This window comes from Delphinapterus leucas, chromosome 16 (genome assembly GCF_059928025.1).
Source record: "Delphinapterus leucas isolate spDelLeu-1000000601 "Yukka" chromosome 16, BTC_Dleu_Yukka2, whole genome shotgun sequence".
Classification (NCBI taxonomy): Eukaryota; Metazoa; Chordata; class Mammalia; order Artiodactyla; family Monodontidae; genus Delphinapterus; species Delphinapterus leucas.
Window position 1 is genome coordinate 40,381,659 of NC_143144.1, and position 12,513 is coordinate 40,394,171.

Here is a 12,513-nt window from a genome sequence, read left to right on the forward strand (position 1 = left end):
CGACACTTGAACTGAGAACTGGAGGGTGAATAGGAGTTAAGGGGTGTGTGTGTGTGTGTGTGTGTGTGTGTGTGTGTGTGTGAGAGTGAGAGAGAGAGAGAGAGAGAGACAGACAGACAGACAGACAGACAGACAGACAGAAGGAGGCATTCCAGCTGGGGAAACAGGGTGCCAAAGCCCTGTGGTAGGAGGCCCATGGAACAGTTGAGGAATGGGAAGAAGGCCAGTGTGGCTGGAGCTTGGAGAGTGAGAGGAGGCTGGAGGTTTGGCCAGTGGCTAGACTGTAAGAGGGGCCTTATGGGCCATGGTAAGGACTTAGGATTTTAACCCAAAGAGCGATGGGGAAGCCAACCAAAGGATTCCAAGCTGGGGCTGGAGGAGGAGGCCGGAGGTGGGTACAGGTTGGATTTACATTTGAAAAGATCGCTCTGGCTTTGGAATGGAGAATGGATGGGAGCGGGTGGGGTGAGGCAGAATGTTATTGCCACAGGTTAGAAATGATGATGGCTGGGATGATAACATGAGATTGAGTGAGACAGGCAGAGTCAAGAGCTCTTTGGGAGGTAAAACAACACGGCTGCCTTCCATACCTTATCCTTGTGGAACAGGGCAAGACCAAATCAATAAACCTTTATTTTGGGCAGTGCTAACGGGCACAGAGGAGGCCTCAATCAAGATTGGGGGAATACACAAATCTTTGAAGAAGCAGACCCTGGGTCAGTGGATTTCAGGAAAGGGAGCAATCCTAGCAGGCTGGGGTAGCGTCAGGGTCAAGTATTTTGGGGCTTTGTTCTGACTATGGCCTGGACAGATGGGGATGAACCCAGTACCCCTCACAGAATCTGGCATGAGATTACGGCTTGGGGCTCCGCTGCCTTTCCTCACCCTGCATAACTACCCGCGTTGCTCCCAGGACAGAGGGTGCCAGTCTTATGTTTTTATTTTCTATCTTAAAAGATAAATTGCAATTTTTACAGTGTCACAGAGCATATGCACTTGTGACTTGCTCCACCGTGTGATAAATTCATGGAGTTTTAGTAAATTTATCTCATTTTTCTTCTGGGAAAACTGGCAGGGGTGGGGTGACCTGTCTCTTCCATTCCCACTCTGGAAATATGGCAAAAATTCTCAGTGGAGTTAGAGCTTGCCAGGCGTGGCATCAGGAAAGGCTCCCTGGACAGGACCCTGGGAGTCAGGCAGGAGCTGAGTGGGGCAGAGTCAACCACACCTGGGTCCAAATGGCCTGGTCTGGCTTCCACAGGCCATGACGAGCTAGGGTGAGTCTGAACTGGTCCTAAGCAGGCAGTAGCAAGCTAGAATCACAGTATCAATGGCTAGTGTGAGCTAGTATGAACCAATGTGGACCACTTTCCCAAATCAGTCTACATTGTGTGATGCACGTAAAAGCAAGCACACTGTTTGAATTTACTGGCCTGTTTTGAGACATTTCCAGCTGGTTTGGGTGCCTCCCTACTTTTTTGAATTATTATTGTCCTCTTCTGTGTGTGTGTGTGTGTGTGTGTGTGTGTGTGTGGTACGTGTGTGTGTACAACACCTGCCTCATCTGCCTCTAACTACTTCTTGGAAGTTGAGCTCAGATTATTGACTAAACTTAGTTTTATATGCAGGTAAGTGACAGTGGGGTTTCTCCTGGGAGGTTCTCAATCTTGACATCTCCCCCTCCACGGGACAGCTTTAGGATGATGGCAGCCTTTGCCGGCTGTCTCAGGGCTGGCCTGGATGGGGACCTTCCAGGGAGTTAACAGCCAACATGACCCTGGGGAAGAGTCCTTGGGAAACCCCTATCTGCAGAGCAGCAAAGGCTTCTGAGCCAGCTGACAGGGGCTGGTTTTATTAACTGTTCCAGAAAGTGACCCCAGGTCTTTTTCACTCAACCCACTGTACCCAGGTGGTGGTGTAGTCTGGAAGTATGTCTGGAATATGTATCGTCTGGAGCAGTCTAGGCAAGGCAGTGTGTGGATACCAGGGTCTGTGATCTGTATCCTATAGACAGGCTGGGTTTATGACATGCAGCTTGCCCAACTCCTAAAAGGTGCAGCGGGGGATGAATTTTGAGGAAAGGTCTTCCTTCTACCAGAGCAGAGCCCGATTTCTTAGAGGCATTCACATATAATTTTGGCCTGTATTCCTACAGAAATGTCCCTGCGTCATCTGACTCCTGACCTGATCTCCAGCCCCAGCCTCCTGGCCCTGTGTGCCCCTCCCCTCCCACAGCATCAGCACATGCCGATCGCTGCCTGAAATGTGGCCTCCTCCCTCCACCACCCTGTGCCTACGTAGCCCCACCATTCTTCAGCTCACAACGCAAGCACCACTTGCTTCCTCTGGAAGCTTCATTTGTAGTATATGTTCTTATGCTCTTAGAATACTCCTTGTCATGGTTTATGGTCATGTATTTTTATGGGTAAATGATTATCTTATAAATATCTGATATATAGCACCATAAACTTTATCTTTTAACATATCCTACAAGATAATATCATCTACTAGAGGGGTTCTCAACCTTAGCACTATTAACCTTTGGAGCTGGAGAATTCTTTGTTGTGGGGACTGTCCTCTGCATTGCAGGCTGCTTAGCGTCCCAGCCTATATCCACTAGATGCCAGTAGCACTCCTTAGTTGGAACAACCAAAATGTCTCCAGACATCGACAAATGTCCCCCAAGGGGCAAAACAGCTCCCGGTTGAAAACCACTGACCCAGAATAAATGTTTTTAAGAAGTTTGACATTTCAAAGGCAGGCTTCCTGAGACCCCTCTGCAAAGCACTGGTTTCTTTCTGACCAGCCCCATCCAACAGAAAGATAATGTGAGCCACGTATGCAATAATAAATGTTCTAGTAGCTGCATTAGAAGCAAGTAAAAGAAAAAAAAGGTGAAATGAATTCTAATCCATATTTTATTTAACCCAATATATCCAAAGTATTGTCACTTCAGCAGGTGACCAATGTAAAATAATCATTGAGATATTTTACATTCTTTTTTTCAAGTCATCAAAATCTAGTGTGTATTTTTCTCAGTTTAGATTAATCACACGTCCGGTGCTTGCTCAATAGCCAAGTGTGGCCAGCATTTTAGACAGGAGTGGGAGAGGAGACCCAAGGTCTCTTAGAGAGCCTGGCCCAGCCCACCCTTTGCATCATCACCAGGCTGTACTGCTACCCCTGAGCAGAGCCATGCACAGTCCTCCTTTGCCCATTGGGGCCCACAGGTGACAGCCCATTCCGAGCACCCCATGGAGGGGTTCTGACTACACTCTAGAGGGCCAGCCTGCCCAGGAAAGTCATCCAAATGCCTGCAGCGTGCTAATGAGATGGGTGTGTGCCCGTGAGCTCACAAGAGCCTGGAGGGTTCCTGCCTCAAATACACAAATACTTGGGTGAGGCAAGCACTGTTTCCAAGCTCCCCAGGCAGAAGCTCCACCCATCTCCAAACCACCCTCCTCGTGCTCCTTGCTCACAAGGGAGGCTCAGCCCTCCACAAACACTGGCCACATGGAAGGACACATTCTATTTTCTTAAAACACAGATGTTCTCGTCTAAAATGACACTTGCACTGGCCAAGAAGTTGCTGTCCAGGGAGATGCTGTCCGTAGCCCCAAGACTTGTCCTGAGGCCCCAGGCCATTCTGCAGGGCCGCAGCCTGGTTGGGGCGCTAGCCCAGGGCTGCAGGATCACCCCTGCAAGGCTCTCCCGACTCGCATCTCTTACTTATCTCTAGACACTCCCAACACCCACAACTCCAGGCCCTTCTGCCTCCTGGGAGTTCTCCCGGGGGGAGCCCCTGCCTGCCTGAGGGGTTGCTTCCTGCAGCCAGGCTGTGGCAGCCCCTGCAGGCTCTGCAGAGCAGCCTCCCAGGTAGCCAAAATGAAGACCTTCACTGGGACCTGGCTGTCTGGAGAAGCCAGGGCATTGCCCTTCCTAGTGAGGGCTACTTTTGTCTTGGCAGCTAGGGCAAATCTTGAGCATTCAGCATTTCCCTTTTAGTAGAAAACTAAAGTTTTACCAGAGTTGTCACCCGGTCACTTTGGGCAAGCCAGGGACTCTGTAAAACATGGCATGCGGGGTGAAGCCTGCACACCCACTGGGGCAATAAGCTGGCCATCGCCCTTTGGCAGTCTCAGGAGTGACCCCCACAGACCCCAGGAGCATCACTAGAGAGGGCTGTCAGTCATCCAGATGCCTCCAGAACGCCTGCCCCATCTGACCCCAGCGTGGCAGCCAGCTGAGTATCCACGCCCATCGGCCAACAGACGCACGCACACTGTGTCCTGATCCGCCTCAGGAAGTTGGACTTACCCCTCCTGGCTTGCCTGATCTTTGGGCTCAGCATGTTCCTGCCGCCTCCTGGACGGAATCGCTGGGCCGATCATGCTGTCATCCACTTCCCTTTTCTCTTCCTCTGGCCCAGTTGCCCCTCATGCCCCGCTCGGGCCCCCATGGCTGCTGGCGTCACCAGCGAGGCTCCCTCTGCTGCCTTTCCTGGCTCCGGACCGACGGCTTGCCTTGGACTATGTAAACCTCAATGCATTATTTATCCACCTCAGAATTAATTCCCACCCAAGCGAACCATTAAGAGGCTCAGTGACCGTTGCTGATCAATCACCGGTCCAGGGCGGGAAGGCCTGACTGTCCCTCCGCCTGGCCGGGGCGCACGCGGCACAGCCCATCCCAGAGCGGAGCTGGCCGCCGGTCGGGGCGGAGGCGAGAGGAGGGCGGGGCGGGAGGAGCTGGGCGGAGCGCGCGGTCCCAGCTGGTCCGATGGTCCCAGAGGGCGGGCGGGCTCCGAGCTCGGATCCGCCCTCTGCGCGGGGAGGGCCTGTCGGGGATGAGCGCCACTGGCCGGAGCCACCAAGAGGCCGCAGGAAATGCAGGGCATCTGGCCGCCCGGATCCCGCACGCCCTGCCAAGGCCCGGGGGTTGGGCAGCGGGTGGCCGAGGCCCGGGGGGGGGCCAAGGATCCCTCCAGGGTCCGTCCACTGGGGACCTGCTCTGCCTGATGTTTCCTGCCAGGAGGGCCCAGGAGGCCGTCTATGACAGTTCCAACTGTGGAAAGGCAGGTGTGTCTTAGAAGGAGCGTGCGGCTTTGGCACATTCAGAGCCTCAGGGGACTGGTCCAGCAAAGCGGGTTAGGGATGTTCATTTTTTGCCACCTTAATAAGGTGAAAGGAATAAGAATGCGGTGAAGCACTTAGTTCAGGGCCTGCACATAGTAAGGAGGATCTCCAAAACTGTTCACTGGGCAGTGAAATCTCTGCTAACTGCCATGTTTCTGTCTAATACTAGTACAGTTCTAAAGAGTGTACGGTGGGGACTTTTGGGAGGTTCAGACTCAAGATCCTAAAAATTGCCCAAGAAATGCAATCACGGTAACCGTTCTCATTTATTAGGTGCCTACTATGTGTCCTTGAGGTTGGTGCTTTATATTCAGTATCTCATTTAATTCTCAAATTCCCTGAGGCAGGGAAGCCTTTATCATGGCTTTTCAGATGAAGAAAATAAGGCACAGAAATGTTAAATATCTTGCCCAGAGTCACACAATCCTGTCAGGGCTGGGACCTGAACCCAGGCTGTCTCTACATCTTATGCTTCTCTGTGATGCCAGTCTAAGTACCCCGATTCCAACCACTTCCTGTGAACGTTCCCAGCTTGAGAGCCCTCAATGAACTTGCTAGATGGTGAGGACCAGACTTTGTGCCCCTGAAATCACCTCACGTGCCCTGTTAGGCATTTGCGCCTGGGGCTGGGTTCTTTGGGCCTGGGTACTGTGTGATCCTCTTAATAGGTGGAATATGAGGGATTTGAACAGGGACCTCTCTGCTTTGAACGGCCATGCTCCCACCCTAATCCTCATAGTGCCGCTATGTCCACTGGTCCCCAAATGGCGGATTGATGTGTAATCAACTCTAGTAGCTGGAAGGGAAGTGGGTCCAGAGGCTGAGAGGTCCACTGCAGCTGTCCGTGGACAGGATCTGGACTGTGGAGAGGAGGGGAGGATGGGAGAGGTTAAGGACTCACCAGGATGTGGTAGGTCAAATCGCCAGGGTGAAGGGAGAGAGCAGAATCCCTGGAGACAAAGCTGTCTTACTTAGCATCCAGTCACTTACTCCGGCCCTCAGCTACTCCTCAGAAGGGATGAGTAAGTATAAGTAAGTTTGCTATAACATTCAAGGCCTTTTATGGTGCTGGCCATGGTTTCCTCTGTGACCTCTCTTGCTAATGCTACACACAACCATATGCATGCACAGCCCCTGCTCCTGTGTGCTCCCAGTTCCTTCTCTCTGGAGTGTGTGTTTCAGCCACAGAAGTCTGATCATTCTAAGCAAGTCTCGCATGAAACTGTCCTGATTCTACCTCCAGAAGGAGAGCCAGTAAGCACTTCCTCAGGGCTCTTATCTGTGTCCCTCAGACTGCCCAGTGCCCCTCCTGCACGCCCAGCCCTGAGCCTCAGGTTGGACTCAGGCCAGGAACCCCATGAGGAATATTGGCTTGATGGGCAGAATCGAGAAACACCACTGAAATGACAGAATCGCCTCCTGTTTTTGGGGGGCCCAGGTAAAGGTCAGATCAGGCTAGGACAGAGGCCATCTAGCAGGAGAGGAGAGATACAGAGCTGGAAAACCTCATGTCACGTCAGGGTCACAGAGGGAGGCCCCATGGCTATTGACAACGTCTTGAGCAATCACGAAGGCCTGTGAGTAACGCAGCCTGGACCACTTCCAAGCCAGAGGCAGGAAAAATACCCTGAAGACTTAGTTTGGGTCCACTCACACTTGTTTTGGTTAAGAAACCACTCCCGGGAGCTTTTTCTGTGCAGCTGTTTCCCTGATGATATTTACCTGCTGAGCTTACCCACCTGCTTTTCCGGGGATCAGCATTGGAAATGGGCAAAACCACAGAGGCTCTAAGCTCAAGCCCAGAGCAAAGCTGGGAAAAGGGCAGGAGCTAATCTGAACTCTGCACCAGAGAACGGTGGGGGGCATGGGACGGGGGCAAGCTAGCTCTTTCCTTCTCTATGCCCTCAGACCACGTTCCCAGTACTTCTCTGGATGAAGGGATCCATGGGTTCCAGCTGGAAGGGACATGAGCACCCCCTCCTTCCTGAAGTTTACAAACCCTGCACCACAGCGCTCTGTTCCTTCCAGCTCCCTCTGAGGCCACCAGGAGGGAGGGTGGGGTGAGGACAAGGGTGGGGCAAGGGAATCTGCTGAACATGGTGGCCTCCTGAGTAAGCTTTTATTTGAAGGAATTGCCCCACTCCTCTTACACAGGCAGGAATCCGAAGCCAAGGAGGGGAGATACGGGCCTCCCTTAGGAGTAGAGACAGAGAGATGGCCCCCTTTCCCACTGCCCTTACAGCACTGTACCTCCCGGCCGTGGTTCTGGGTCTCCCTTTGCTGGTTCCCTGCCCTGCATCATTTCTGCATTTTCTAAGGGCTCCTCTGGGCCAGGCACCTCTGGGCACTGAAAGACAAGTGGAGAGGATTGGGAGGGCGGAACTGTCCAGAAGGCATTTGCAGAAATGCACACTTCTTGGTGGGATGGTTCACCCACCAACATCATTGGCCCAGAGCCAGGATGGCTTCAGATCAGTGGTTCTCAACCTTGGCTGCACACCAGGGAGCTCTGAAAGCTAACTTCTGTTTCACCCCTGTCAGCTCCGATTTAACTCGTCTGGACATTGGTCCTTGGGAGGTGTAAAAGCTCCTCCAGTGATCCAATGTGTGACCAGGGTTGAGAACCACTACTTTATTAGGTAATTTCATATCCTTGAGCCTGGAGCCACCAGAAGCGGTCTTTGCCTGCTCTTGCCTCGAGGGAGGCTTCTTCTGAGGGAGGTACACGTTTGCCAATCAGTCTCCCAAATAGAAAGTGGAAAGGGGCCTATGTCTCAAGGCTCAACACGAAACAGCTCCATGAGAGCTACAGGTACTGTTGTATAGGTTGTGCACTGCACAAAGGTATCCAATAGGAGGGGGAATAGGGCTGGGTTTGGGCTCTGCTGGCAAAGCCATGTGTTCTAGCATGGTGAGAGGGATCTGCCACCAGAAGGGCAAGCCTTTCTCTAATTTATACCAAGATGCCATACAGATAGCAGAGCCCTGAGTCTGAGATGCCTACTCAGTGGTCACCAGCACCAATGTCCCCTGACTCCCTGCTTACGGCACTCTCAGTCTCTGTTGCCAGGCAGCTGAAGCTCTAGCTCCCTAGCACACCACTTTTGTCCATCCCACTGGTGTGCTGGACCAGCCAGCTGGTCCCAATAGCCCTGAGAGCTGATTGTTAAATTTTTAGGAATGCTGTAATTCTAACACGGACATCATTAGAAATTAAATTATGTAAACTTACAATTAAATAAACTATATTAGAAACGAAGGTAATACATACTCAACAGACATGACTTTCTAATTACTTACTACATTTTCCTGTTGTCTACATTTTTAGGATTATTTCTCTCTATCCTATCTGTATGGTGCAAATACTATTATGATTGTTGATTTTTATGTCATCTTGACTGGGCCACAGGGTGCCCAGACATTTGGTCAAGTATTATTCTGGGTGTGTCTGTGAGGGTGTTCCTGGACAAAACTAACATTTGAATCAGCAGATGGAATAAAGCACATTGCCCTTCCTGAGGTGTCTGGGCCTCATCCAGTCAGCTGGGGGCCTGATTAGAACAGAAAGGCTGACCCTCCCTTGAGTAGAAGGGAACTCCTCCTCCTGAATGCCTTGAGCTGGGACACTGGTTTTTTTCCTGCCTTCGAACTAGAACTACATCGGCTCTCCTGGGTCTCCAGCTTGCCAACTATAGATCTTGGGACTTCTCAGCCTCCATAATTATGTGAGCCAATTCCTTGTTATAAATCTCTTGCTATATACAGACAGCTCCTGACTTCTGATGGTTCAACTTGGGATTTTTCGACTTTATGATAGTGTGAAAGCAATACACTTTCAGCAGAAACTGTACTTCAAATTTTTGAACTTTTATCTTTTCCTGGGCTAGCCACATGCCAGATGATACTCTCTCATGATGTTAAGCAGCGGCAGTGAGCTGCAGCTCCCAGTCAGCCAGGCGATCATGGCCAGGAACTTACAACGGATACACTTACAACCATTCTAGACCCATATAACCATTCTGTTTTTTCACTTTCAGTACAGTGTTCAATAAATTACATGAGATGTTCAACACTCTGTTGTAAAAGAGAATTTGTGTGAGATGATTTTTGCCCAACTAATGTACATGTTCTGAGCATGTTTAAGGTAGGCTAGGCTAAGCCAAGATGTTCGGTAGATTAGGTGTATTAAATGCATTTTTGACTTAACGATTGGTTTATTGGGACATAACTCCATTGTAAGTTGAGGAAGATCACTGTATATACATATAATCAAGTGACTTATATATCCTTGAGATACATATATATATGTATCCTTGATTGGTTCTGTTTCTCTGAAGAACCCTAATTCAACTATATACTGGGCTGCTACTATACATCTCTTCCCAGCTCCTTGTTCACTGATCATGCTGGTATGCTGGTAGTTTGAAGCTGATGGTGGTGGAAACATTTATAATATACCAAGTAAATCAGCAAATGCTATCAATTGTGAAAAGAAAATAAAAAGTGGAGTTGGTATTGCTATGAGAGGTCTCTAAAATGAAGCCTGGAGGCCGTTGAGGAAATGTGGCTTACGCATGTCTCAGCCCAGATGGAATCTGATCTTTTAACTACATATTGTCCTAACGAAGACATCCAGAACACCTGCTAGAAACCCGAGATACTTATCAGACCCTTACCCTAGAATAATTCATGACAGCCTATTCCTTAAGGACAAATATTTCTTTTCCTGTGTCAGAGTATAGCCTTGTAGCTTTTGCCTTTATAAGCCCCTGACTCTTTCTCTTCCCCGGAACACTGTTTGGAATCTGTCTCCCAAATTGCAATTCATAAGACCCCCAAATAAAGCTCTTTGTTCTTTGCAGCCTCGATATTGATTACAGTTTGACATAACCAGGACTTCCGTTTTGTTTCCTTCCGGAAAGCCAGTTGTTAGGCGGTTGCCAGCACGCCTCCGGTCATCCCCTATGAGGTTTGCTCTGTGTGCTCCAGTCACTGTCGACTCCCTGCTGTGGGCAGAGGATGTTTGCTCTCCACCCAAATTTGCTCTCCCCGTCCTCCTGGGCACACCTAGATGCTCCACATTTCCCAGCCGCCTTGCAGTTTGGTGTGGCTGGGCCCCGGCTTTGTTCATCAGCAGACACGTTGTGGCCGCTTCTAGGCGTGGCCCACAAAACTCCTCCCCTCAACAATCCTCCGTGTTTGCCTCCCTTTTCTGGGGCCACCTTGGAAGCCCTGTGTAAAAGAGGGCAGAGGCCCCGCGGTCTGGGTCCCTGAATGATTGAGTGAGCCCAGCCCCTACTGTCAACCAGAAACATCTCAGATGGTTGCGAGAAGAAGAGCTGTTACCTACTTGGTCCTCTTTGTTACTACACCCGACCTTCCCACCAGATATACGCATTGCCTGCCTTTCTTCACTTCCTTTGATGCATCCTTTTGGACCGTTTCAGTGTCACCTTCCTGCTCGGAGCCCTGGAGTTAGAGTTTACCACCTTTAATGTCTCCCTCATCACCCATGCCTGAGGACACACGAAACTTCTAAAAGCCCTCCTGCCAGACCCTAAGACTTTACCCATAACTTAGATATATAAAATTTAAATTACCCATATTTATTACCTATAATTTAAAAATTAACCAATATTTTAAATATTATAGCCTATAATTGAAATATAAACTATAGACAAAACTTATAGTATGCTGACTTTAAAATATTCTTTCTAGATTTTTTTTTTTAAAACTTTTTATTTTATATCGGAGTACAGTTGATTAACAATGTTGTGTTAGTTTCAGGTGTACAACAAAGTGATTCAGTTACACATGTACATGTGTCTATTCTTTAACTGCAAAATTGTGTCAGATTATCAAAGGTGAACTTTTCTCCCACTTTGGTGGCCTTGCCTTGCTGGTACTCTGAGCATAGCCTTGGTTTCACCTCTGGGCACTCGGGTCCTGCAAGTTGCTGTGTCCCTGAGGGAAGAGGGCAGGGCCTCAGTCCTGTTGCCTTTGGCCTGAAGTCTGTCTCTGTCCTTTGGCTCAATGCCCCCTCCAGATGTGTAGCTTGGCTTTTAATTTCAGTCTTGTCCACACACTGCAGTCTATGGTACACCCTCTTACACATAGCCCAGGCCCCCAGAAGGGGTCTAGAGCCCTGGACTCCTACTTTTCTGGGTCTTTGGTGTCCTGGGATCCTGGGCAGAGAGTCAGCAGAACGAAGATGCAGAACCTAGGGTTGGGCCCTGGAAAACCACCAGACACACTGGGCCAGCAAGAGGTTCAGACCAGAATTCGGAGGCTTTGCTTGGAAAGCCCCCTACTTGTGACCTGTAGCCTCAGGCATGTTTCCTTGAGTCCTGCAGCCCTGGCCTCGGGGGAGAGGTGGCTTAGGCGTAACTACGTGAGCTGGTTCAGACACCATAACCTTTGGTTTGAACCTCCACTATACCACTTGTCACCCATCACCTTTCACTTTGCAACAGCTAACGTCCAGACAGCTGATGTCCAGGGGGGCTTAGTGCTGAGTTGATGGATGAGTGGTGTACCGGCTGGGTTCTCCAGTGGCAGATGCGGAGATGAGAGTTTTATGAGGGATGAACACTTGTTCAGGAAAGGGGAGGATGCAGGAGTGGGGTGGGAGGGGAGTGTCTGGGCCATATGCAAACCTGACAGTGTCTCTGCCAGCCCACCTGGGAGCTCCGAGGCAGATGGCCCAGAAGAGGGTCTGGCTTTGGGTGGAGGTGGTTAGGTCCATGTACTACCGTCACTGGCTGGGGGCCTTCTCGGAGAGGAGCATGACCTTGGCTACCACTGCCTTGTGTAGTCATTGGCTGGGAGCCACCCAAGAAAACCATAAAGTTGGCTCAAAAGCTGAGGCTGACCCTAAAAGAGCTAACAGCTGGCGGGGTCAGCTGACCCCACTCCTTGCAGCTGGGCGGCAAGTCCTTTCCTGAAAGGGACGCGATCAGCTCAGTTGTGTGTACCTGGCAGGTCCTGTGAACCTCGCAGGCCTCATTTTTAGGCCTCTGTAAATCCTGGGTTCAGACTAACTCTACTCACCTAAGACTCTTTGCTGCACCTGGGCAACTGTCTGGGCTCCCCATTTCATTGGGCAGCTTTCAGATAAAATTTTATTCAGCTGCAAAGCCTCACTGTGGTTTCCTCAGAAGGGAAAGCTTCCATTAGAGGGGTGTGTAGAGCCAACAATGGGACAGACCCTGCCCCCCTTTCGCCTGCAGTGGGACAACATGTTCAAAGGGGTCCATGAAAAACTGTCAATCTCAGGGCACTGTGGGAAGTGGCAGGTGGGACGCCAGCCTGCCAGGCCTGACACCCTGGGCCAGGCAGGGTCCCCTGCTAAGTTCCTGCTTCTAGCAGTCAGAGGCTG

General features: G+C 50.4%; 1 protein-coding gene across 4 annotated transcripts in view; it reads right to left on the reverse strand.

Moving 5' to 3' along the window:
• Nucleotides 1–12,513, reverse strand: part of ARHGAP22 (Rho GTPase activating protein 22) — a 202,770-nt gene that overhangs the window by 162,470 nt on the left and 27,787 nt on the right. Inside the window, exon 1 of one of the 4 annotated variants that reach the window (XM_022564500.3) lies at nucleotides 4,318–4,683. The exons of the other annotated variants lie outside the window; for them this stretch is intronic. Within the exon in view, the coding sequence (XP_022420208.1) occupies nucleotides 4,318–4,351 (34 nt within the window). The 5' untranslated portion in view covers nucleotides 4,352–4,683. Of the gene's footprint in view, nucleotides 1–4,317; nucleotides 4,684–12,513 lie in introns of those variants that run through there. 4 annotated transcript variants of the gene reach the window in all.